The 22,696-nt window shown below is 46.0% G+C and overlaps 1 protein-coding gene across 1 annotated transcript in view; it reads left to right on the top strand.

Annotated features, from left to right (window-relative positions):
- Positions 1-8,765, top strand: part of NUP98 (nucleoporin 98 and 96 precursor) — a 66,660-nt gene extending 57,895 nt beyond the window's left edge. Inside the window, exons 30-33 of the mRNA XM_065423453.1 lie at positions 747-988; positions 4,480-4,634; positions 5,252-5,363; positions 7,023-8,765. Of these exons, the coding sequence (XP_065279525.1) occupies positions 747-988; positions 4,480-4,634; positions 5,252-5,363; positions 7,023-7,240 (727 nt within the window). The 3' untranslated portion in view covers positions 7,241-8,765. The remainder of the gene's footprint in view (positions 1-746; positions 989-4,479; positions 4,635-5,251; positions 5,364-7,022) is intronic.
- Positions 8,766-22,696: the final 13,931 nt, after the last annotated feature.

Genomic DNA, 22,696 nt, shown 5'->3' with positions numbered 1-22,696 from the left:
TGTTGGCATTTTAGGGTCACACACTTATGGTGTCACCTTGATCCTTTATCACTTTTGCTTGTAGGTGTTAGGAGTACTGAACTCTCAAAACTGTCTGGCAATATCTAACTAACTTGTGTGTCAATAACCATAAATGGATTAATCTGTCTAAAACAGTGACCCCCAAACTTTATTACCTCATGCCCCCCCTCATCCCTGTCAGTGTTCCTTCCCTCCCCACCCTCCCAGGGGCCAGGAGTTGGGCTGCAGCTCTGGGAGAGGGGCATGTGGACAGAGGTAAGGGAGCTGAGGCTGGAGCCCCAGGGGCCGGGGCTGTGTGGCGTTCCCTCCCCAGCCCCAAATGTTCCTCTGCAACCACCTTGGAGCCACACCCCACAGTTTGGGGACCCCCGGTCTAAAAAATGCCTTTAAAATAGCTGCTTTCTGCCAGAACTCTATTCCAGGTAACTCCACCCACTCACTTATCACTTCTTGACTTTGTTTAGACCACAGAATAGGATCATTCCTCTCAAAAGGCTTCAGTGCTAAGAACTGATATGCAAGGGAATATTATGTATGGCTAACGTGGATTGCTTCTTATGAATTTGGGAGTCATTACTTGCATCATAGCTATAGACATCTTAATACTAATTACAGATATTACAAGTGACTGCTCACAAAATATGCCCGTTCCTAGAGCTCTGATTTTTGAGGGTGAAACATGAAATGACCTGTTTGAATAGCTAGTTGCTGTCTGTTCCCATTAGCACACGTGAGAAAGCAGTGCGTGAATTCTTAAACCGCCACTGCGTGCTGTCGGAAACGCCAGAATCCTGGACAAAGGAGACTTTCCTGACACAAAAGCTCTGCATTCCACCAGAATGGATTCATGAAGCTAAGGCAGTTCGGGCAAGGATGGAGGGAGATAAGCATAAAGAGGCCCTCTACTTGTTCAAAGCTGGACACTGGAACCAGTGTCACAAACTGGTCATCAAGCACTTAGCCTCAGGTGAGATTATTTGTCCCCTAGCTTTGTCATGCGGGCTTCTGCACACTGAAAGATGTTGACAAATGTCATTGAATGTTCTGCAAGATGAGGGTCTGGGACAGCTCATTCCTGGTAAAAGGGCTTCTAACTAGCAGCAGTATGCCTGGGCAGGGGCTGTCAGTAACATTAAGTGGGTCTGTTAGCTGTATTAAAGTAAATCTGATGCTTGATACCCTGATATGGAAGTCCTCCATATAAAACACAGCATGGGGTGATGCATATTTAACCTAATGTGCCCCAGTCCCGACTTGCAGGGATCACTTCTGGGGTGAAGATAGTGGTCCTCATTCCCATTGGGCTCCTGGCCCCTCTGGTCACTCCTTTTTCTAGGAATTGAGCTGGTAAAACAAATTCACGTCTTCGAGTGATTGCACATGTCCATTCCACTTCAGGTGTGTGCATGCTCAGTGCACCAGAGTCCGAGATGTTTCTAATTTGTGGTACCCATCGGAGCGACACATGCCTTCAGCACACTTGTGCAACTGCCTTAAGGTGTAAAGGGGTGAGCTTCCCTGGATCCACCTTTGGCTTCTTCTTACTGCCTGTGGTCGGTAGCTGGACCATGTCGCCTTGTTTATCTATGCTTTCCCCTATCGGTGGTTTCCTGTGTATTTCTGTATAGTTAACTAGTGGTGTGCTCTGGTTTAGAGCTATTTGTTCTTATACATAGTCTAGATTTTCTTTCTTGTCTTAGTTTTCTGGCATCGAGTCCCTCTTAGCACCGGTGTTGACACTCGATACTGGGGCATGCCTCGTTTCCCAGGCTTTAAGTCTTGTGTGGGTTGGGTGAGCCTCACGTCAAGTGTCTGAAATGTCTGGGTGATGGCCGTGTTTGAGACTGCTGCCAGACCTGTGTCGACTTCAAGCTGTGTACAGAAAAGGACAGGGAGGTGAGACTGCGCCACCTGCTTATTGGAAGCTGGCTTATTGTCCACCTTCTGAGCCTTCCTGCTCTGGGTGCAAAATAGTGTACTTCCATCTCAGCTAGGAGTACCTCTCTGGATGTTGCTCCCCCCTTGGTCCCCGAGAAGATTGTTGGAGGGAAGGCACAGATCCCCTTCTCTGGCACTGAGGTAAAAACACAAGAAATCCGGGGAGCACTATTCTTCTAAGTTGGGTAAATCAGATCTTGGCACCAGGAAACTTGATCTCTTGTCACTTACCAGCAGAGCAGTGGAATAGGCGGGTAGGTGACTCTCCCTGGTACTGGCCTCTGCCTCACCCCTGAAAAAGTTGTTGACTCCAGCACTGGTTTCCAGGCCATTGATGTGGACTCTTACTGCAGTGCCAACATTCTCAGGGAAGCAACTGTCATACCCAGGTCTCAGGGTAATGTGGCAGCAAGAGACTTGCTTATGCTTCTGGTAGGGGATTCTCCAGGCATGCAAAAAGTAGGCCTACTGGTACTAGTCCCTCTCCACTCTCCAGCACACTTGCTGCCATATTATTTCCAGGTAGGGGCAGAAGTTTGCAGTACTATTGATGATCAAGTCCTCCGAGCATTGCAACTCTTTCTTGTCCTGTCCAGTCCAGGGGTAAGCCTAGTATATTATGTCTCATGGAAGGGTAAGCTGCTGTTTGCCTGTCCTATTCATCTGCTCCTGAAAATACTGCACAAGCTCCAGCAGGACCAAGCTCGCATAATTCTTATGGTACCAGCCTAGCCTCGTCAGCATTGGTTCTCCAGTCTGCTAAATGTCTGTCGGGAGTCCAGTACCACTACCTCAGGAACCTGGCATAATATCCCAGAACCATGGTCGGATGTTAGATCCCAACGCATGCACCCTTCATTTTACAGCATGGATGCTCTGTGGTTAACTCCAAGAGTCTGAATGTTCTGTGGACATGGAAAACCGTCTTCTAAACATCCGGAAACTGTCTATTGGATATGCTTACCTGATGAAGCAGAAGGATTTCTCCAGTTAGTCTCAGCAGATGGGTATTTTGCCAATCCTGGCTAACCAGCATATCCTGGATTATTTGCTTCACCTGAAGCATTAAGGCCTCTGTTCCCTTAGAGTTCACCTGGCAACTATCCCCACATTCCACCCACCAATAGATGGCAGATCAGAAATTTCTAACCCGATGATCATCAGATGCTTAAATGGTGTGGACAGGCTGAAGCCCCACATAAAGGATCCCATCCGTCCATGGGACTTGAATTTGGTACTAGCTGTACTTGTGGAGCTACCTTTTGAGCCGGTGGTGACCACTTCTTTCTTACATCCGTTTACAAAGGTAGCATTCTTGGTGGGCATTTTCTCCATGGGGAGGATGGTGAATTTCTGTGCCCTGGTTGCTGACCCTCCATGTGTCCTTTTTTATAAGGACAAAAGTATACTTGCATCCTCATCCCAAGTTCCTCACTAAGGGTTTTTTTTTTTTTCATCCCAAGTTTCACTTTAGTGAAGCCATATACTTACGAGAATGTGGCTTAGGAAAAAAGGATGGTAAGAATGAAGAGAGGCTTCATAGTTTGGATGTCAGAAGGGCATTGGTGTTTTTACTTGGACAGAACTAGGTCTATTAGAAGGTCTACCCAGCTGTTTATTTCAGTTGTGCGCATAAGTAAAGGCTTCCCAGTTTCTTTGCAACTGATTTCATTGTGGATTTCATCCTGCATATGTCTGTGCTATGACAGTGCCAAAGTATCCCACCAGGAAGGGTGGTAGCTCACTCCAAAGAGCCCAAGCAGCTCCCTCTGCTTTTTTGGCTCCGGTATCTATATGACATTGGTAATTCTGCAACATGGTCGTTGTCGTATACTTTTACAAGACACTGCTATATCCCAGCAATCCAGGAATGATGCGAAATTTGGGTGAGTAGTTCAATTGTTCAGGTAGACACTGAAACCCTTTTCCAGTCTCAACAGTTTATCACCTGAAATGGAATGGACATCTACAATCCCTTGGGGAAAAAAAACTGTTACTAACTTCTTCTGTAACCATTCTTCAAGATGTCCACATGTCCATTCCATGACCCATCCACCCTCTCCTCTAAGCATGCTAAAGGCACATGAGCTGCACCAAGCGGTACCGTCAAGGGAAAAACATCTCTGGCTCTGGTGCACTAGGCGTGCACACACCTGAAGTAGAATGGACCTGTGCAGCACATCTCAAAGAACAACAGCTATAGAAGAGGTAGCAAGGTTCTCTCTCTCTCTCTTCCCACCACCACCACACACACACACACACAGGCCACAAATTCAGTAAAAATTTCTGATCGTTACTGTTCCTGGCCAGATTTGAACCTGGAAACTAGGAGTAAGATTGAATTTACCATTACTAGTCCTCAAGCTACTCCCCCTTTGACTTTCTAATATTGTTTAGCTGTTAGCCTTGATAGACACTTATCAGCCCTCAATCTTCCTATATTCATCCAAGAATCCATCAGCTATACTGAAAGGTACCAGTTTAGAGCCAAGAGGTTTCTTATCCAGTTGTCTTCTTCAGATGCTATTATTAATGAAAACTACAACTACCTAAAAGGATTCCTAGAAGATTTGTCCCCTCCAGAGCGAAGTACACTCATCCAGGACTGGGACACAGCGGGGCTGGTTTATTTGGACTACATCCGGGTCATCGAGATGCTCGACAGGATTCAGCAGGTAACTGTGTAAAAATTCTGGTTCTTTCAGTGTTCATATGAACAATTTTTTATTTTTAAAATAGCTGCATGTTCATTGTTTAGTAAACCCTTATATACTCCCTCACAGACATGGGCATGTCAGTTTTCTCTTGCATATATTTGGACACTTAGAAATATACTAGGGGTTTCACAGAATAAGTGGTCTCTGCCCTGAAGAAGTCTTAATTCAACATGACAGAATCAGGTGAGGGGAAGGAAAGGGAGAAAGGGTAATGACGACAAAACCATGTGTTTACCAATGGGGCACCCGCACATCTCGATGGTGCTGCTGCTTTACCTTTTCCTCCCTCTTTTTTTTTTTTTTTTTTTTTTTGCAAGCTAGACAACAGAAGTTAGTTTTCATCTGTTCCTTATAAACATGCTGCAAAACTAAAACTACTTTGTGTTGATGGGTTCTTTGGCTTGGATTGCCACAGTCAAGAACTTCAGACTTTATATTCTCTGCTAAAATATTTGTTCTAACTCTTATTGGCATGGTAGCCTGGTATAGGAGGCCCCAAAGAGCCTACAAATTGTTCTTTTTAATTGAAGCCATTCTGTTGTGTAATTGACTGACTGTCTTGGGTTTGCTTTCAGCTGGATTGTTCTGCATATGAGTTGGAGAGGTTACATACCAAAGTGACGTCGCTATGCAACAGGATAGAACAGATACAGTGCCACAATGCCAAGGACCGATTGGCTCAGTCTGGTAAGGCTGTTTGTACAGTCATAGGTGTGTGTGGCAATGCACACAGGGAGATAGTCAAGCTTCTCAAGGCAGGGATCTTACAACTAGGGTTGTAAAAGGTTAACCAGTAAGCATAGTCTTATTGGTTAACCGCCTTAACGGTTAACCTCCGTGCCGGCTGGAGGGGTGGCGCCTGTCTGGAGCAGCCCCGGCCTCAGCCGCTTAAATAGTTAACCGTTTAAAGGACGTATTTTTAATTGTTTAAATAGTTAACTTTTTAAATGGTATTTGCATCTCAACTTACAACCTAACCTGACTAATACTGGCCATCACACCATAATGCCAGCATTTATGGCTGTATTTTGCTTTGGCTTGCATTTCCTGCTGTAGGGCTGGAGCAGGTGATAAATGTTGCTGTCGTGCCTGCTTTACATGTATCTGGCATTTTATTTTACTCTCAGTTTACTGTTCATCTGTGGCTAATTTGATAGGTGTGCTGTCCCAATGGCCTGTCAGTATTAAGTCCCTGTAGGGCTCTAGAGACTCAAAAACAACCTGCATATAAAGCTACTAATACTGGTACAAAATAAATTGATGATTCTCAGTAACACTGAATGGAACCACTCAGCTGCCAGATTGTGGTAAATGACTGACCACCTTCTGTGTCTTTAGTCATAGCCACAAAGGCGCTGCAGTACCCTGCATGCTACTTGCCACTTCTCTCCTCCTGCCTTTGGAGATTTGTCTTTGCACCCATTTAACTGGGGCCATCAGCAACTAGCTGTCAATGGTAGGTTTCTTCAGCCTTGGGATTCTACCCACTTGCAGTCTAATTCAAGCAGCCACCTAGAGACGTAAAAGGTAGTCACAGAATTTAAGGCTAGAAGGGGACAACCAGATCATCTAGTCTGACCTGGCCACCAACCCCACCCAGCACCTGTACACTAAACTCAACTGAAATGAGACCAAAGTATTACAGCCCCCAGGAGAACAGACTATTATGGGCCACAGGGAGAGAATAAGAGGGACCTAGGTGCACCAGTGAGTGATTCCTGGAATATTCTAATTGTAGAGCCACTTAAGTTGAATGCCACCACTCTGTCCAAAGGTATTAGCTCTCCAGAAGTGCCCTGAGCACCCAAGAATAGGTTAGGGCTACATCTTCACTGAAGAAGGGTATTTACTCTGGGATAACTAATGCATGTTGGCTCTCCCACTGTGAAAACATAAAGCAGACAGGGCACTTTAGTTTTACGATGAGATCAAGTAGTAGAGGTCCCCTACAGCCTGGGGTATGGGGCTGACCTTGCCTAGCTAACTTGCGGTAAACGCTACCAGTGCCTTGTTTCTCCACTCCAGTTTTTACAGCGAGGTAATTTATCCAGCAATAGTTATCTTGCTGTAAAAAGTTGGAAAAAACCCCAAACACTAGGTACACTGGTGAGAGCAGGCAGTATTGAAGAGATCAGTGATCAGAGCAGTGGAATGCTAAAGGAAGTATTTGATTGGACACAGAAGCTGCCTGACTCCAGATTTGGCCTTTGCACTGCTGTTTAAATTAACTCCTGATGGAGAGGAGGTTTTCAAATACTCAGCTTGTTAGACCTCTGCTACCTTCAGTCTTCAGGATTCTGTGTGGAAGGTGGCTAAATTCTCACTGATTTCTCTGCTCACTTGCAGATATGGCCAAACGTGTTGCTAACCTGCTGCGGGTGGTCCTGAGCCTACAGCATTCTCCTGAACCTGCTTCTGACTCCACGCCCGACGTGCAGCGAGTCCCACTTCGCCTGCTTGCTCCCCACATTGGCCGGCTTCCCATGCCAGAGGACTATGCCTTGGAGGAGCTGCGCAGTCTCACACAGTCGTATCTACGAGAACTGACTGTGGTGACTCAGTGAGGCCTGCTTGCTTCTACAGACGGACTCTTTTTTTATCATTTGTTGACCTTTACCCTTGTTTTTGGGGTAAACCTCCCCATGGCAGCAGTCTCTGTAGCCACATAGAGCTTTTCCGTAGAGGCGCAAAGTGGCTCCATGTGTGGGCTAATGCAGGAATTTTTGTAACCTGGGGGAGCAGAGTAAGACTTGGACCTCTTTGGTGAGCATCCTCAACTACATGACAGCTTTTCTAGAGCTAATAAAGCACTTCTTGCAGAACCCATCTGCAAGCCAGAGTGTACCTGTGGAGGAAAAGTGATAGTTTGTACGTTTGGTCTCTTGGCAGATATTTCCTAATCTCATTAGCTGCAGCACAGAGGACAGTGAAGCACGCTTCAGGACAATGATTTGGAGTGGACAGACTCAATCTAGCGGTGCTGTACCAGTTAAGCAGATGAACTGTTGGTGTCTGAACCAACTGGATGGCTTTTTAAACTGAGCTTTGTTTAATGGGTTTGTTCTGTGGGTGGGGGAGAGTAGAGGATTGTAACTTCTCTAAAGCCAGGGTATAGAGAGTGGGGTTCTCCCTCTGTTTTAGTAGGGAGGATGAAAACCTGCAAATGTGTAAACCCCCTTGTTTTAAAAGGCAAGAAAGGAAGCTTCTCTGAGTCAGGCCAGAGGGAGCTGACACAGGAGTGCATGTGCCTTATGGTCTGTTCTGGCCTCTGAAGGAAACAGGCCCAATGTGAGTTTATCCGTGTGTAGTTTATTGCAAGCCTTCAATAAAACAAAGGAACTTTGTCTTGAAATGCTGGGTTTCATGAATCCAGGCCAGGTGCTTCTAACTGAAAGCAAACTCTGCGCTAGAATTAGAACTCTCTCAAGGAGGTTGGCTCACCTGAAAAGCAAATAGCCTGGTTATTGAAGGCTTTGGCATTTTAAATTGGCTCAAGTGTTTTTTTTTTTTTTTTTTTTTTTAAAGCAGCTGCATGTGAGGTGGCTCCCTGTGTAGATTCAGGCACACAGCATTTACTGCACACTCTCACACATTGCATCAGGCCTGTTGTGCACTAAAGGAAGCAGCTGCTCAAATCAGTCCATGTGACCAATTGTTTTTAGCCCAGAACATGCTGTTTTGTTTGTGTTTGCTGTGTAGCTGGATTACATCATTGAACAGAAATGTCATCAAGCATAAGAACATCCTGCAAGTGAACAGCTGGTAACATCCAATTTACTATAGTTTGTACAGTCTTCACTTTTACTGTGTTTAGAAACTGATTATTTTTGGAAAAATAAAGCTTGTCTATTGGTCTACTCTGTAATACTGCTGTCTGCCCACAGCCAGCCAATCATTGATAACGCTGGCAGACAATGAGGTTTAACCTGTTAGGTGCTTCTACAGATTGGCTCATCAAGGGTCTTTATGCATGTGGATTATGTAAAGGTTTTTATTAAAATTATAAATAAATGATCTAGATTATTTTCCTGTCTGTTTTTCTGAAAATACTTTCTAAAAAAATAAATAAAATGTTTATAGCATTCCAAAGTTTTCTTTGCTTTTTAAAAATGGATTGATTTCCAGGCCGTTTCCAGCAAGCGATCTGAAATCAGTGCCTCCAGTTAAACACGTGTGACTTTCCCTACAAGTCCGGTGAGGAAAGTTTCCCAACTCCAGTGGGGTCATGGGAAGTATTTAGCGGTAGCAATCCTAAAGGCAGACTGGTGGAGCCAAACTGACCTCCTTTTTGGTGTGATTCAGAGCATTTACGAAGTACTGGTGTGTAGGTAATTAAAGAATTTCTTCTCTTCATGGCGTTAGGTTCCTTGTTTAATTTTGTTCTCAATTTTGTGCAGCGTGCTTATTTTTCCTTTTTTGTTATTAGTTTATCACCCTCCTGACTACTCTCATCTCTAATTTCTCTGTAATATACTTTCTATGTCGCTCATTTTCCTCTGGACTTTTTCTTTCTTCCATATCCTCTAGAAAATGACACAGTAGTCAAAGTATGGAATGCTGTTGACTTATAGACATTGTATTTTCCATTTGGCATTTCAGTTCCTCATGTGCTTCATCTTGGTATGCAAATTTAGACCAGATCTCACTTTGTATATTAATGAGTATGCACTTGGGAGAACCAGTTGTCCCTCACAAGCCACAAACAATCAGTGGAGAGGTCTCAGTTTTCAAAATACCTGCTCACTGAGCTAAATTTTAATAAAAATTTTGGTTATTTACCTACTCTCATCTCTTTTGGTCTTGACTCCTATATTAATTTCATGAATGTGAGGTCTGGTTTTTTTATATTCAGCACCAGCACTCCCATGGAGGTGGGGGAGAACAGGGTGTGAGTGGTGCATCATTTAGTATTTGAATTGTCCCTAGCCTGCTTGCCAGAAGCTGGGAATGGATGACAGGATGGATCACTTGATTGCCTGTTCTGTTCATTCCCTCTGGGGCAACTGGCATTGGCCACTGTCGGAAGACAGGATACTGGGCTAGATGTACCTTTGGTCTGACGTAGTATAGCCTTTCCTATGTTCTTGTATTACGTTCTAAGTATAGCACGTTACTGCAGACAAAGGGCTTGTCACATGGGGAGTTTAAACTGGACTAAGTTGAGAATGTGGTTTGAAAATGTGTACACACAACGCAATTCATTGTAGTGCACTGACTGCATTTATTGCGAATTGTGGAGTCCTTTTCAAAGAGAGCTAACTTTGCTGTGAATCTGGTTATTCCAGTGTATTTGTATGCATGCAATGCTATCATGAACTACTTTGGCATTGTTCTACGCGCTTCAAGCAGCCACTTGGAGACATGCCAAGATCTCTCTTTTTGTCGCTAGCTTGGGAGACGCATTGATGCAGGAAGTTCTGGGGGCCAGCCACCGGAATAAGGGCCTTATTGTGGACATGGCTAGTTGAACGTTTGCGAGGGGCTTATGACTGAGATGCCACACAGTGCTGGATAAAGAGCAAACAGCTCAGGAGCACCTACGTGAAAACGCTGGATAACAGGAAAAAATCCAGCAGGGGACATGTAACCAGTCCATTTTTGAGGAGCTGCACAGGATTTTACATGACCACCTATCCCAGGCAGCTTGTGGGGCCTCCCCTGAGGATGGGCAGCAAAACTCATGGAAGGATGAGCACCAGGAGGCCAATAGAGCTCCCTGGAAAGCCAGGATCTCTTCTGACTTTGGACCCTGACGCCAGGTAGGTAGTAAGCGAGCCTGTTTCTTACCCTGCAGCAAGCCAGAATGGGACTGAGGAGGATGATTCTATGGAGGGAACTGCAACATGTAAGTGTCTTCAGAATTTTAAAAATTTAATATTAGTTTTTTAATTGTGCTACGCTGCCGTGCTTGCTTCTGTTTCAGCTGCCCCATGGCCACATCCACTATAGGAGGATGTGACCTAGAAACCTTTCCGAGTCTGAGGTCCCCACCTCCTTCCCTTCTTTGGCCCATGCTGTCCTCTTGACGCAACCCTCCCCAATCCACCTTTTCAAAATGGCATCTACTCTGACCAAGCAACATGTCCATCTGTCATAACTATAAAGGGAAGGGTGACAGCTCTCCTGTGTACAGTGCTATGGAATCCCTCCTAGCCAGAGACTCCAAATCCTTTTACCTGTAAAGGGTTAAGAAGCTCGGGTAACCTGGCTGACACCTGACCCCAAGGACCAATAAGGGGACAAGATACTTTCAAATCTTGGGGGGGGGGGGGGGGGGGAAGGCTTTTGTGTGTGTCCTTTGTTTAAGGGGTTGTTCGCTCTTGGGACTGAGAGGGACCAGACATCAATCCAGGTTCTCCCCATCTTTCTAAACAAGTCTCTCTTATTTTAAAATTGTAAGTAAAAGCCAGGCAAGGCGTCTTAGATTTACTTTGTTTTCTCAACTTGTAAATGTACCTTTTACTAGAGTGCTTATCTTTGTTTGCTACACTCTGAACCTAAGACAGAGGGGAGTCCTCTAAGCTCTTTAAGTTTGATTACCCTGTAAAGTTATTTTCCATACTGATTTTACAGAGATGATTTTTACCTTTTTCTTTAATTAAAAGCCTTCTTTTTAAGAACCTGATTGATCTCTCCTTGTTTTAAGATCCAAAAGGGGTTTGGATCTGTATTCACCAGGAGTTGGTGAAAGGAAGGAGGGGGGAAGGGTCAATTTCTCCTTATTTAAGATCCAAGGAGTTTGGATCTGTATTCACCAGGGAATTGGTGAAGGTCTCTCAAGGCTACCCAGGAAAGGGAATTAGCTTTGGGATGGTGGCAGCGGACCAGAACTAAGCTGGTAGTTAAGCTTAGAAGTCTTCATGCAGGCCCCTACATTTGTACCCTAAAGTTCAAAGTAGGGATACAGCCTTGACACCATCTCATGCCAAAGCCCTGACTACCAACCGTTCTCAGGCCCACATCATGAAAGGCACAAGCCCATGTACCTATTTTCCTTTTCCCCTCTAGCTGTCCTACCCAGTGAACTCTTCTTCTCCCCCCCCAAACTCCCATTTGCTACCTCAAAATAGTAGACAGCCTTATGGTGCTGCCCACAGCCCCTACCACTTCTCCCCTCCCCCCCCCCCACTGTCCCGCCCCCCTCCCCAGTCCATGGCAGATTCAAATAAGGAAAGCGTTCTTGTGTGAAGTGCAAAAGTTGGTTTACAGGAAAAGAAGTTTGGTGTTCTCACTTTACAGGCAGTAGACATGGACACTGAATGCCCGTAAAGCTATGAAGAGTACAACTCCCACTGGGGTATAAATGCCCTGTAACACACATTTAGACTGGTCACAGTGCGTGCTTCACGGAATCATTGCAAAATCCTGTCCATTTTTCTCTACACGTTTAGCATATTTGCTGGGGAGATAAGGTTAAAATCTAAGGCTGAGGAAAACGGCTGTTTTTGTTTGGCGAGTATGAGGACTGGCTGCATGGTCATCTCCCCCCACCGGGGATTGCTCTTGACTCCCACTCCTGCAGCATTTCTGGAGCGACCCTGTTGGTGAATAACTTTGGAGTGTATCTTGCTGGGCTGCCCTTTGCCTTTTTTTAAAATAAGATCATTCTCTGCCTTGTAGTCACCCACCTCAGTGTAATGTCATTCAGAATCAGGACAGCCTTAAGGGGATGTAGAAGGGATTACTCGCTCTGTCTTGCCCTCCCTGATTTATCCCTGTAAGCCCTCTGACACGACAATGCCCTCCAAGGCACAGCAAAACTGCAAAGCCAGACCAGGTTGATAATTCCCCTCCCCAGACTGAGAACATATTTCATACACACCTCATTCCTCCAAGGCACAACTGCAAAAGCGAACAATGCACGCACCATTTAACCAGCTCTCAGGTTCCCCCTAGACTGAGAAGTATCTCAGGGAAATAGAGCCAGAAATGCATCTTAAAAAATTGCTGGCCCAGCCTCGCTATAACCTGAACACTTGTCATTGTTTTAATATCCCTCAGCTACAGAACCTGCACTGGCTTAGACCTTCCTCAATAGCTGAGTGGCTAGGAAAACGAAGGGGGAGAAAATCGGAAAGCTCCTGATGAATTGTTCACAAACATCATTAGAGTCCCAAACCACCACCCCTGAAAATGCAGAGAGGTGGAGACAGTGGTTGAGGACAGCGGGGATCGGACAGGGAGCTTTCCAGTGAGGGGAGGGATAGCTCAGAGGTTTGAGCATTGGCCTGCTAAACCCAGGGTTGTGAGTTCAATCCTTGAGGGGGCCACTTAGGGATCTGGGGCAAAATCAGTACTTGGTCCTGCTAGTGAAGGCAGGGGGCTGAACTCAATGACCTTTCGAGGTCCCTTCCAGTTCTAGGAGATGGGATATCTCCATTAATAAAAAAAAAATTTTTTTGTTGAAGTGACCATGCTTTCCCTGGCAACCGCCACAGAGAGCGTGGAAAAGGGGAAAGGCAGAGCCCAAGTGCCACATTGCAGTGTGTTACTAATGAGGGCAGTGGGCAATGCGGTACTGCAAACCAACACCCAGCCGTGTACTGCAGCCCCTGGACAGTACAGCCTACTCGGAACAACCAGGGCTGGATTAATCTTTTGTGGACCCTGGACTGTGGCTCCCCCTCCCCCTGCTCCACCTGCATGCCGCACCGAGGCCCTGCCCCCTCAGCCTCTTCCCCGAGGCTCCACTTGCAAGGGGGGAGGGGCAGAGAGGAGTGGGCAGGGCCTCTGGGGGGGGGGAGCAAGAGGCCAGATGGGGGCAGGGCCTCAGGGCAGAGCGCAGGCCGAGAAGGCGGGTGGGGCTATGGTCCACGTGCTGGGGCCCCTTCTGAGTGTGGGCACGGTGTCATAGGTGCCATTGTAAACAGCTGGAACAACAGCAGATGCTCCCTATCCTACCCCTGCAACAGTGCTCCCAGGGGCTATTCCCTTTCCAGACCCCTGCTCAGGGTCCTGAGGACAGTGGTGCCTGTGTCCCTAACCCTTTTGAGCCCTTTATCACCCCTAGTAACTTCAAGCCTTGGCACTCAACACTAGAAGTCCCACAAACTAGAAGAATCATAGAAATATAGGGCTGGAAGGGACCTCGAGAGGTCATAGTCCAGCCCCCTGCACTGAGGCAGGGCCAAGTAAACCTAGACCAGCCCTGGCAGGTGTTTGTCCAGCCTGGTCTTAAAAACCTCCAGTGACAGGGATTCCACAATCTCCATTGGAAGCCTGTTCCCGTGTTTAACTATCCTCCTAGGTAATATTTAGGAGAAGAAACTAACCAAATCTCCCTTGCTGCAGATTGAGCCTGTTACTACTTGTCCTACCTTCAGTGAACATGGAGAACAATTGATCACCTTACACTTTATAACAGCCCTTAACATATTTCAGGATTATTAGGTCCCCTCTCATCTTTTCTCAAGACTAAACATGTCCAATTTTTTAACATTTTCCTCATTGATAAATGTGTAGAAAACCCGACCGTTGTTGCTTTTCTCTGGACTCTCTCCAATTTGTCCACATCTTTCCTAAAGCGAGGCACCCAAACTGGACACAGTACAGCAGCTGAGGCCTCACCAATGCTGAGTAGAGCAGGACAATTGCTTCCTGCGTCTGTCTTACAACACTCTGTTAATGCACCCATAATATTAGCCTTTTTTGCTACTTCAGGTTGTTGACTCGTATTCATTTTGTGATCCACCATAACCTCCCGATCCTCTTCAGCAGTCCAGCTGCTTAGCCAGTTATTCCCCATTTGATTTTTCCTTCCTAAGTGTAGTAGTTTTCACTTGTCCTTACTAAATTTCATCTTGTTCATTTCAGACCAATTCTCCAATTTGTCAAGATTTGTTCTGAATTCTAATCCTGTCCTTCAAAGCGCTGCAACCCCACCCAGCTTGGTGTCATCCTCCTATTCTATAAACAGATTCTCCGCTCCATTATCGAAGTCATTAATGAAAATATTGAGTAGTACCAGACCCAGGACTGAACCCTGCAGAATTCCAGGGGCAGAACAGAGATCTATACTGACCTGTGACTTTAAGCCCCAATACCCCCTTGTTATGCCCTGTACTGCACTGTTACACTTTGCTCTTTCCATGAAAGGGTTCTTTGCGGATAAATAACTTTTTTTTAAATGTATTGTTTTATTATTCAAAGTTGTTGCCTTTTCACTTAAGTTGAAGGTTCATTTGTTCATTACATAATAGTTTAATAATAAAACCTTACATTTCATTTGGGAGGAGGCAATGGTTCATTTTGCACAGAAAATAATTAAGTTTTCACTAATGAGGGCAGAATGTTGTGCCCTTCAAAATGGAGTCCTTTGTAATGCCAGACAAAACCAGACGTGGTTTTGTCTCAGTACCGGACAGGAGACAAATCTTAGGAGAAAACAGGACTGTCCCACTTAAAACTGGACAGATGGCCGGCCTACTTGCTGCTGGAGAAGCTGCTGCTGCTACACCCGCCCGATTATGCGGCAGGCGAAGTCGCAAGGCAAATCTTATCCAGATTTGGGGCTGAAATCCACCCCAGCAGCTTCTGTGTATTTGAAGTTGTCAGCATAGCGGCATGGAGCATTGTTGGGTCCATGCTGGCCAACAACAGTTCAGAAATGGCACTAGCCCACCCAGCCAGGAAGTATGAGGTGGAGACAAATGAATCATGGGATTTTTCTTTTAAAAGAAATTGGAACTAGCCTGGTTTCTGCTAAGCATCCCACAATGCACGGCAAGGAAATCCCAGAATGTACACTGCTCGGCAACAAAGCAAAGGCGCATGGGATGCCCTCCAAGAATGCCTTGCCTTCAGTTCTCAGCACACTGTTGCCATGTGTACACTATGTGCATTGACAGAGGGCGCACTGTCCCGTGTGTACCCTATTGCTGCAGCTTGCATACTGTGCGTTACCTGATGCACAGCAAAAAGCTCTGGATTAACCCTTCTACCCCACCTCTGTGTAGACAAACCCTAAGGCTATAATGCTGCTGTCCACCTTGTCCTGGAAGCTGCTCAAAGACGGGGCTAGATTATGGCAATCTGGGGCCTAGGCAGATGACACAAGGCTCCCTAAACCTCCCCGTGACTTAAGCCTGCATGTCACTGTGTTCCTGCCACTCCAAGGCAGAGGGCAACGTCGGGGGTCTTTTGTGCCTCCCAGAGAGGCAGGGATAGCAGCCAGAGTCCCCATCCAGTACTTATCCCAGCCACAAAGGTCTGCTTGGAGGGGCTTGAACGTGCTGCATATCTGCTACAAATATCTGCTGGGGGGGATGTTGGCAGGGAGCCCCATGTGCAGTGGGTCTTGGAGTTAACACCCTATTTAGATGCATGTGTCAATTTGTGCACCTCTCAGAACTATGGTTTTAGGCTCTTTGCAGATGGCCTGAGTGTAACCGATGCAGTGACATGTTTCCAGGCTTTGTTGGTGGCTCTTCAGTGACCCATGAGACTCTAGCTTACTGTTTTGCTCCAGACGCTCGGAAGGATGTACAGAGTAGCTGTCAGCAGGGCATGGATGCCCTCTAGGTCTGCTCCCTTTCTAGAGAGGAAGGATGGTCTGGTGTTTAACCCTGGTCTCAACTCCCAAGCTCGCCCCTTCATTTCTCATCTTTGCTGCAGCTGTGTAACCTTGGGTAAATCATTTAGTCTTGTTGTGCCTCAATCCCTATTTCGCTTGGGGGCTGTGAGCCAAATTCTGTCTCTGCATTCAAGCTACCTAGTCACTCCATGACCGTGACTTCCCGGTTCTGCTGGAACTATGGAACCATCGGACGCTAGCAGACGCGAGTGCAAGGTCAGAACGTTCTCAGCCGCTGGATCCGGACGAGAGCAAGTGATCAATCTGAGAAGAGTGTGAACCTAGTTCGAAACCAAAACTCCTTCCAACTGGAGGGAGGTTGGAGGTGAGGAAGATGGCTGTTGTGTTTCCTTAATACCTGTAGGGCAGGTGATGGGTGCAGAAAATCAAGGTCACTAACTCTTGCCAGAACCAACAATCTCAGTAGTGACCAAGCTTGCATGGGCCACGGAAGATGAACTACAGTGTCCCAAAGGGGTGCCTCCATCTGCTGACAGGGCAGTCCGGGGAAGTTCTGCACAGCTCGTACCCCTCCTTGTCTTATTTATGTGACTAGCTAGGACTCTGGTCTCAGGGCATCTATTAGAAGCAATAATTACTTGAAAGGGAAGGTCCTTTTGTGAGTTTCTTTCCTTTGGAAAGAGGAAACCTTGAGGCACTGTGCTTATATCCCATTCACTCCCCTGGAGAGGAGAGCTCTGTTTATGTAACGGATAATTAAATGTGACACCTGTAACTGTTCCAAAGGCAACAAGAAAGTTAGGTCACTTAGTGACTTATCCTCTTTTTTTTCATTATCTTAATTGACTTCATGCAAATCCACCTGCTGCTCTGGCTCCTGTGTAGTGGCGCAAAGGGGAAAAGTTGCAGGGACTTCAGGCTCGGGGATGAATAATTCACCACCTGTAAATAAAACCGTATCCTGCCTTAAAACTGATCAGCACTAGTGCTCATCTGCTGCTGCCTGGGATTATTAGCATATGAATGAAGCCAAGGAGATGTCAAGGGAGCTGCTCGGGGTGCTTTGAAATGGCCCCCTGGGCGAGACAGGGAGCTGCACCTGGTTACGGGAGGAGAATCAATTTGAGCTGGAGCATCAGGAGCCCACTCACAACTTTGTGAAGAGCCTCTTCCAACAGCTCTAACTTCCTAGGCCTGCAAAGTACAGGGGCTCTCTGCTGCACCTGGGGAGAAGGTGGAAGTGCCTAGTGTCGCATAGTATCCCTTTGACAGTTCGCTAAGCCTCCACCCTCTGCATTTTAGCCCACCATTAGGGATTGCTGCTTCTGCTGTCCACCAGCAGCGGAGAGAAGAAATTCACTCCAACTTGCTCCTTCCCCTTAGCTTCCCCAGTCTGTTTCTCTTGGACTGCTAGCTTTTAGACGCAGACACTGACATGTACAGGGCAGAACCCCATTTTGGCACCGAGATTACATACATTGGCTACTGCAAATGTGGTGCAGAGAGGAGAAGTCACCTTGTGGTGGAGACAGTGGCATGGGATTCTGGAGATGTGGCTTCAATTCCTGGCTCTGCCACACACGCTCTGTATCTCTGCAGGCAAGTCACTTCATCTCTCTGGGCCTCAGGTGACAGGGCAATGCTACTTGTCCATTGCTCTATTCCATCCAAGTCTAAGCTATTTGGGGCTGGGGGGGTGTTTACAGCACCTAGCACAATGGGGCTCCGATATTGGACCACCCCAGAAGAGACTCTGGTCAGATAATAGCCCCTGATCCCGTGCCATTTTTTAAATCCAGAGGTCTTTCTGACTTGCACCCAAGAGTTTTAAAAGAGCTGGCTGAGGAGCTTGCTGGCCCACTTGATTTTCAATAAGTCTTGGAGCACTGGGGAAGTTCCAGAAGACTGGAAGAATGCTAAGGTTGGGTCAGTTTTTAAAAAGGGTGAATGGAATGACTTGGGTAATTATACGCCTGTCGGCCTGACATCGATCCCGGGCAAGATAATGGAGCAGCTAATATGGGACTTGATTGCTCAAGAATTAGAGGATAATGTAGTTAATGCAAATCAAAATGGGTTTATGATAAATAGATCCTGTCAACCTAACCTGATACCTTTTTTTGATGTGATTACAAGTTTGATTCAAGTATTAGTGTTGAAGTCATATACTTGGTCTTCTGTAAGGCCTTTCACTTGGTACCGCACAACATTTCTGATTTAAAAAAAACTAGATGGATACAAAATGAGCATGGCACATGTTAAATGGATTAAAAGCTGACTGACTGACTAAGTCTCAATGTAATTGTAAACAGGAAATCATCCCTGAACAGGTCTGTTTCTAGTGGAATCCTGCAGGGATCAATTCTTGGCCCTAAGCCATTAACATCTTTATCAATGAGCTGGAAGAAGGCATAAAATCATCACTGATAAAGTTTGCAGATGATGCAAAAATTGAGGGAGTGGTGAATAATGAAGAGAACAGGCTGCTGATTCAGAGCAATCTATATCAATTGGTAAGCTTAGGTGCAAGCAAACAATATGCATTTTAATATGGTAAATGTCTACATCTGGGAACAAAGCATGCAGGCCATTTACATAATGGGGGACTCTATCCGGGGAAGCAGCGACTGAAAAAAGATGTGGGGCTGGTTGTGGTTAATCACCTAAACGTGAGCGCCCAGTGTGAGGCTGGGGCCAAAAGAGCTAATGTGATCCTGGGATGCATCACCAGGGGAATCTCAAGTAGGAGCAGAGAGGTTATTTTCCCTCTGTATTTGACACTGGTGAGACCACTGCTGGAATCCTGTGTACAGTTCTGGTGCCCACAACTGGACAATTGACAAATTGGAGAGGGTTCAGAGAAGAGCCATGAGAATGATTAAAGGATTTGAAAACGTGCCTTTATAGAGATTGACTTAAGGAGCTCAATCTATTTATCTTAACAAAGAGAAGGTTAAAGGGTGACTTAATTGTTGTCAGATGCTACTGGTGTGGTGCTCTGCTTTCTCCTATGTTGATATTACTCGGCTGCGTCTGTCTGTTCCCGCTGTGTGCTGCCCCAGCTCTGCGCCGATAGCTGACACAGCAAACCCGACGAGAACCCCCAATAACCACAGAGTCTAGTAAGATGCAAAGTCACGTCGACTAGGTTTATTGCGACCTTGGACACAATTGCAGTTCCCCGTAGATTACTTAGTCTACCGGGCATACTATGAGAAAGTGCCTCTTGGCAAGGATCCGGCTCAGTGGCGGGACTTTCCACTGTCCCCGTGGCTGGACAAAGATATCCACTTAGGGATGCATTCTTATACACAGATACAAACAAGTTACACATCACTCCTGACGTATTGAGGTGGGGGAGGGATAGCTCAGTGGTTTGAGTATTGGTCTGCTAAACCCCAGGTTGTGAGTTCAATCCTGCAGGGGGCCATTTAGGGATCTGGGGCAAAAATTTGTCTGGGGATTGGTCCTGCTTTGAGCAGGGGATTGGACTAGATGACCTCCTGAGGTCCCTTCCAACCCTGAGATTCTATAATTCTATGATAACCCCTCTATGTAGCAAGGTGCCGCCTCTCACCTTGTACAGATTGGTTCGATCAAAACAACTCTATCCATCATTTTACCCTTTTGCCCCTGTCATTGGGATGGGTCGGCCTGTTCCATGTTATCTGTGGAATGTTCCAGTATAGTGTGTTCTGTACTTTAACTTTGCTAGGTGAATATATATTTATGCAACATCAGCCCTTTTCCTGCCAGCTTCTGTGAGCAGGGCCTGCCTCTGGCTCACAGCTTAACTTTGCTTTATGTTAGCAAAGTCTTGACCATTACTTTAGTTCAGGCCTTAAGCCTCATACCGGGCCTCTAATACCAAGGTTTATATCTCGGGGCCTCCTCTTACTACTTACTTACTTATACACAGTGTATAAGTACCTGCATGGGGAACAAATATTTAATAGGCTCTTCAATCTAGCAGAGAGAGGTCTAATACGATCCAATGGCTGGAAGCTGAAGCTAGAGAAATTCAGGTTGGAAATAAGGTGTGAATTTTTAAGTGAGTAATTAGCCAGTAGAACAATTTTCCCAAGGTTCTTGGTGGATTCTCCATCACTGACAATTTTCGCATCAAGATTGGATGTTTTTTCTGAAACCTCGGCTCTAGGAATTATTCTGTGGCAGGTCTCTGACCTGTGCTATACAGGTGGTCAGGTAGGATGATCACAGGGTCTTCTGGCTTTGGAATCTAGCACTCTCTCACTGCTATGACCATTTATCTCCATTGGGAAATCCAGCATTTATTCCCCAGGGTTTTTGAGACGCCAGCTGTATTAGCAGCTTATCCACCATCTGAACTGTGATGCTAGGTGGTGGGGTTGTGCCAGGCATTGAAGTCAGCTTCACAGTCTCTCCTTTTAAAGTAGTTCAACCATCTTGTAAAACTCGGGGGGCGGCTGGTTGTTTCTCTTGTTACATTTGTTGTGTTAAAGACTCTTCAAAAAGGTGGTGGTAAGAAACGGATAAATAAGATAAATGTCCCACGAACAGCAGAGGGCAAACGTATCATGCCTGCAGGTCTGGGAATGCCAGGAGACATGCCTGGCTCTGAAAGGTGAGATGTAATTGTTTCTGATAAAGTGCCTTCTGGCTTTGAAGGATCTCAAGGCACATTGCTGGTACCAGTGAAATGCCTGCTTGTGGTTAACTATGATACTTATTATATTATGGTAGCACCTAGAGGCCACAGCTGGGAGCAGGCTCTGTTGGACAAGGCACAATATAGGGGTATGGAACACCTGCCATATGCGACGAGATTAATAAGACTGGGACTTTTCAGGTTGGAAAAGAGACGACTAAGGGCGGGATATGATAGAGGTCTATAAAATCATGACTGGTGTGGAGAAAGTAAATAAGGAAGTGTTATTTACTCCTTCTCAGAACACAAGAACTAGGAGTCACCCAATGAAATTAATAGGCAGCAGGTTTAAAACATAATGAAGTATTTCTTCACACAACGCACAGTCAACCTGTGGAACTGTTTGCCAGAGGATGTTGTGAAGGCCAAGACTCTAACAGGGTTAAAAAAAAGAACTAGATAAATTTATGGAGGATAGGTCCATCGATGACTATTGGCCAGGATGGGCAGGGATGGTGTCCCTGGCCTCTGGTTGTTTGCCAGAAGCTGGGAATGGGCAACAGGGGATGGATCACTTGATGATTACCTGTTCTGTTCATTCCTTCTGGGGCACCTGGCATTGGCCACTGTTGGAAGACAGGACACTGGGCTAGCTGGACTTTTTCTCTGACCTAGTATGGCGGTTCTTATGTTCTTAAGCACATAATAAGAGACAGTCCATCTCTCAAAGAGAAGACCGGAAAGGGAGGTGTTATCCCTACTTCACACACAGGCTCGGAGATTGCGACTTGCCCAATGCTGTGCAGAGTCTGTGGTAGAGTTGGGATTAGAACCAAGAACTTCTGAAGGCTTCGCTGCTGTCTTAGCCGCCAGCCTCGCTTCCTCTTTAACCGCCCATGATGATGCTCTGCAGCAGTGGGGGAGCGTGAGAGCTGACTGTTCAGATATTGATCTTGGTGAGGGTGTTAAGAGTTTATTTCCTTGCTAAATAAAACTCTGCTGCTATTAGTTCTCTTCAGCATGGGCTGTTTGCAAAATCAGGCAAAGGTGTTATAGCGCCACCCACTGTTCTAAGCTGAAGATTTCCTGTCTTTCTTTTTCACTGATTATAGCACAAAACATAAGAACGACCATACTGGGTCAGATCAGTGGTCCATCCTGCCTCCTGCCAGTGCCAAATGCTTCAGAGGGAATGGCAATCATCGAGTGATCAATCCCCGGCGTCCAGTCCCAGCTTCTGGCAGTTGAAAGTTTAGGGACACCCAATTTATGGACCTATTCTCCATTAATTTATATCATTCTTTTTTGAACCTAGTTATAGTTTTGGCCTTCACAACATCCCCTGCCAATGAGTTCCACAGGTTGACTGTGCGTTGTGTGAAGAAATACTTCATTATGTTTTAAACATGCTATCTATTAATTTTGTCAGGTAACCCTCACATGGTATGTCAGTGGTTCTCAACCAGGGTACGCATACCCCTGGGTGTATGCAGGGGTCTTCCAGGGGATACATCAACGCATCTAGATATTTGCCTAGTTTTACAACAGGCTACATAAAAAGCACTAGTGAAGTCAGTACAAACTAAAATTTCCTACAATGATTCGTTTATGCTGTTCTACAGACGATACACTGAAATGTAAGTACAGGTTGAACCCCTCTAATCCAGCACTCCCTGATCTGGCAACATCTGTGGTCCGGCAGAGGCGCCGACTCTGCGGGTGCTCTAGGGCTGGAGCATGCACGGGGAAAAATTAGTGGGTGCGGAGCATCCACTGGTGTTTAGCTCCCCTCTCCCCTCGCTCGAGTTCACCTGTCTTCATACTTAGACATGTTCATTCTGACAACTTTCAGCTGCT

Source organism: Emys orbicularis, chromosome 1, assembly GCF_028017835.1.
Source record: "Emys orbicularis isolate rEmyOrb1 chromosome 1, rEmyOrb1.hap1, whole genome shotgun sequence".
In the NCBI taxonomy this organism is placed as follows: domain Eukaryota; kingdom Metazoa; phylum Chordata; order Testudines; family Emydidae; genus Emys; species Emys orbicularis.
The sequence above is the reverse complement of the archived record's forward strand: the minus strand, read 5'-3'. Positions and strand labels throughout refer to the sequence as shown.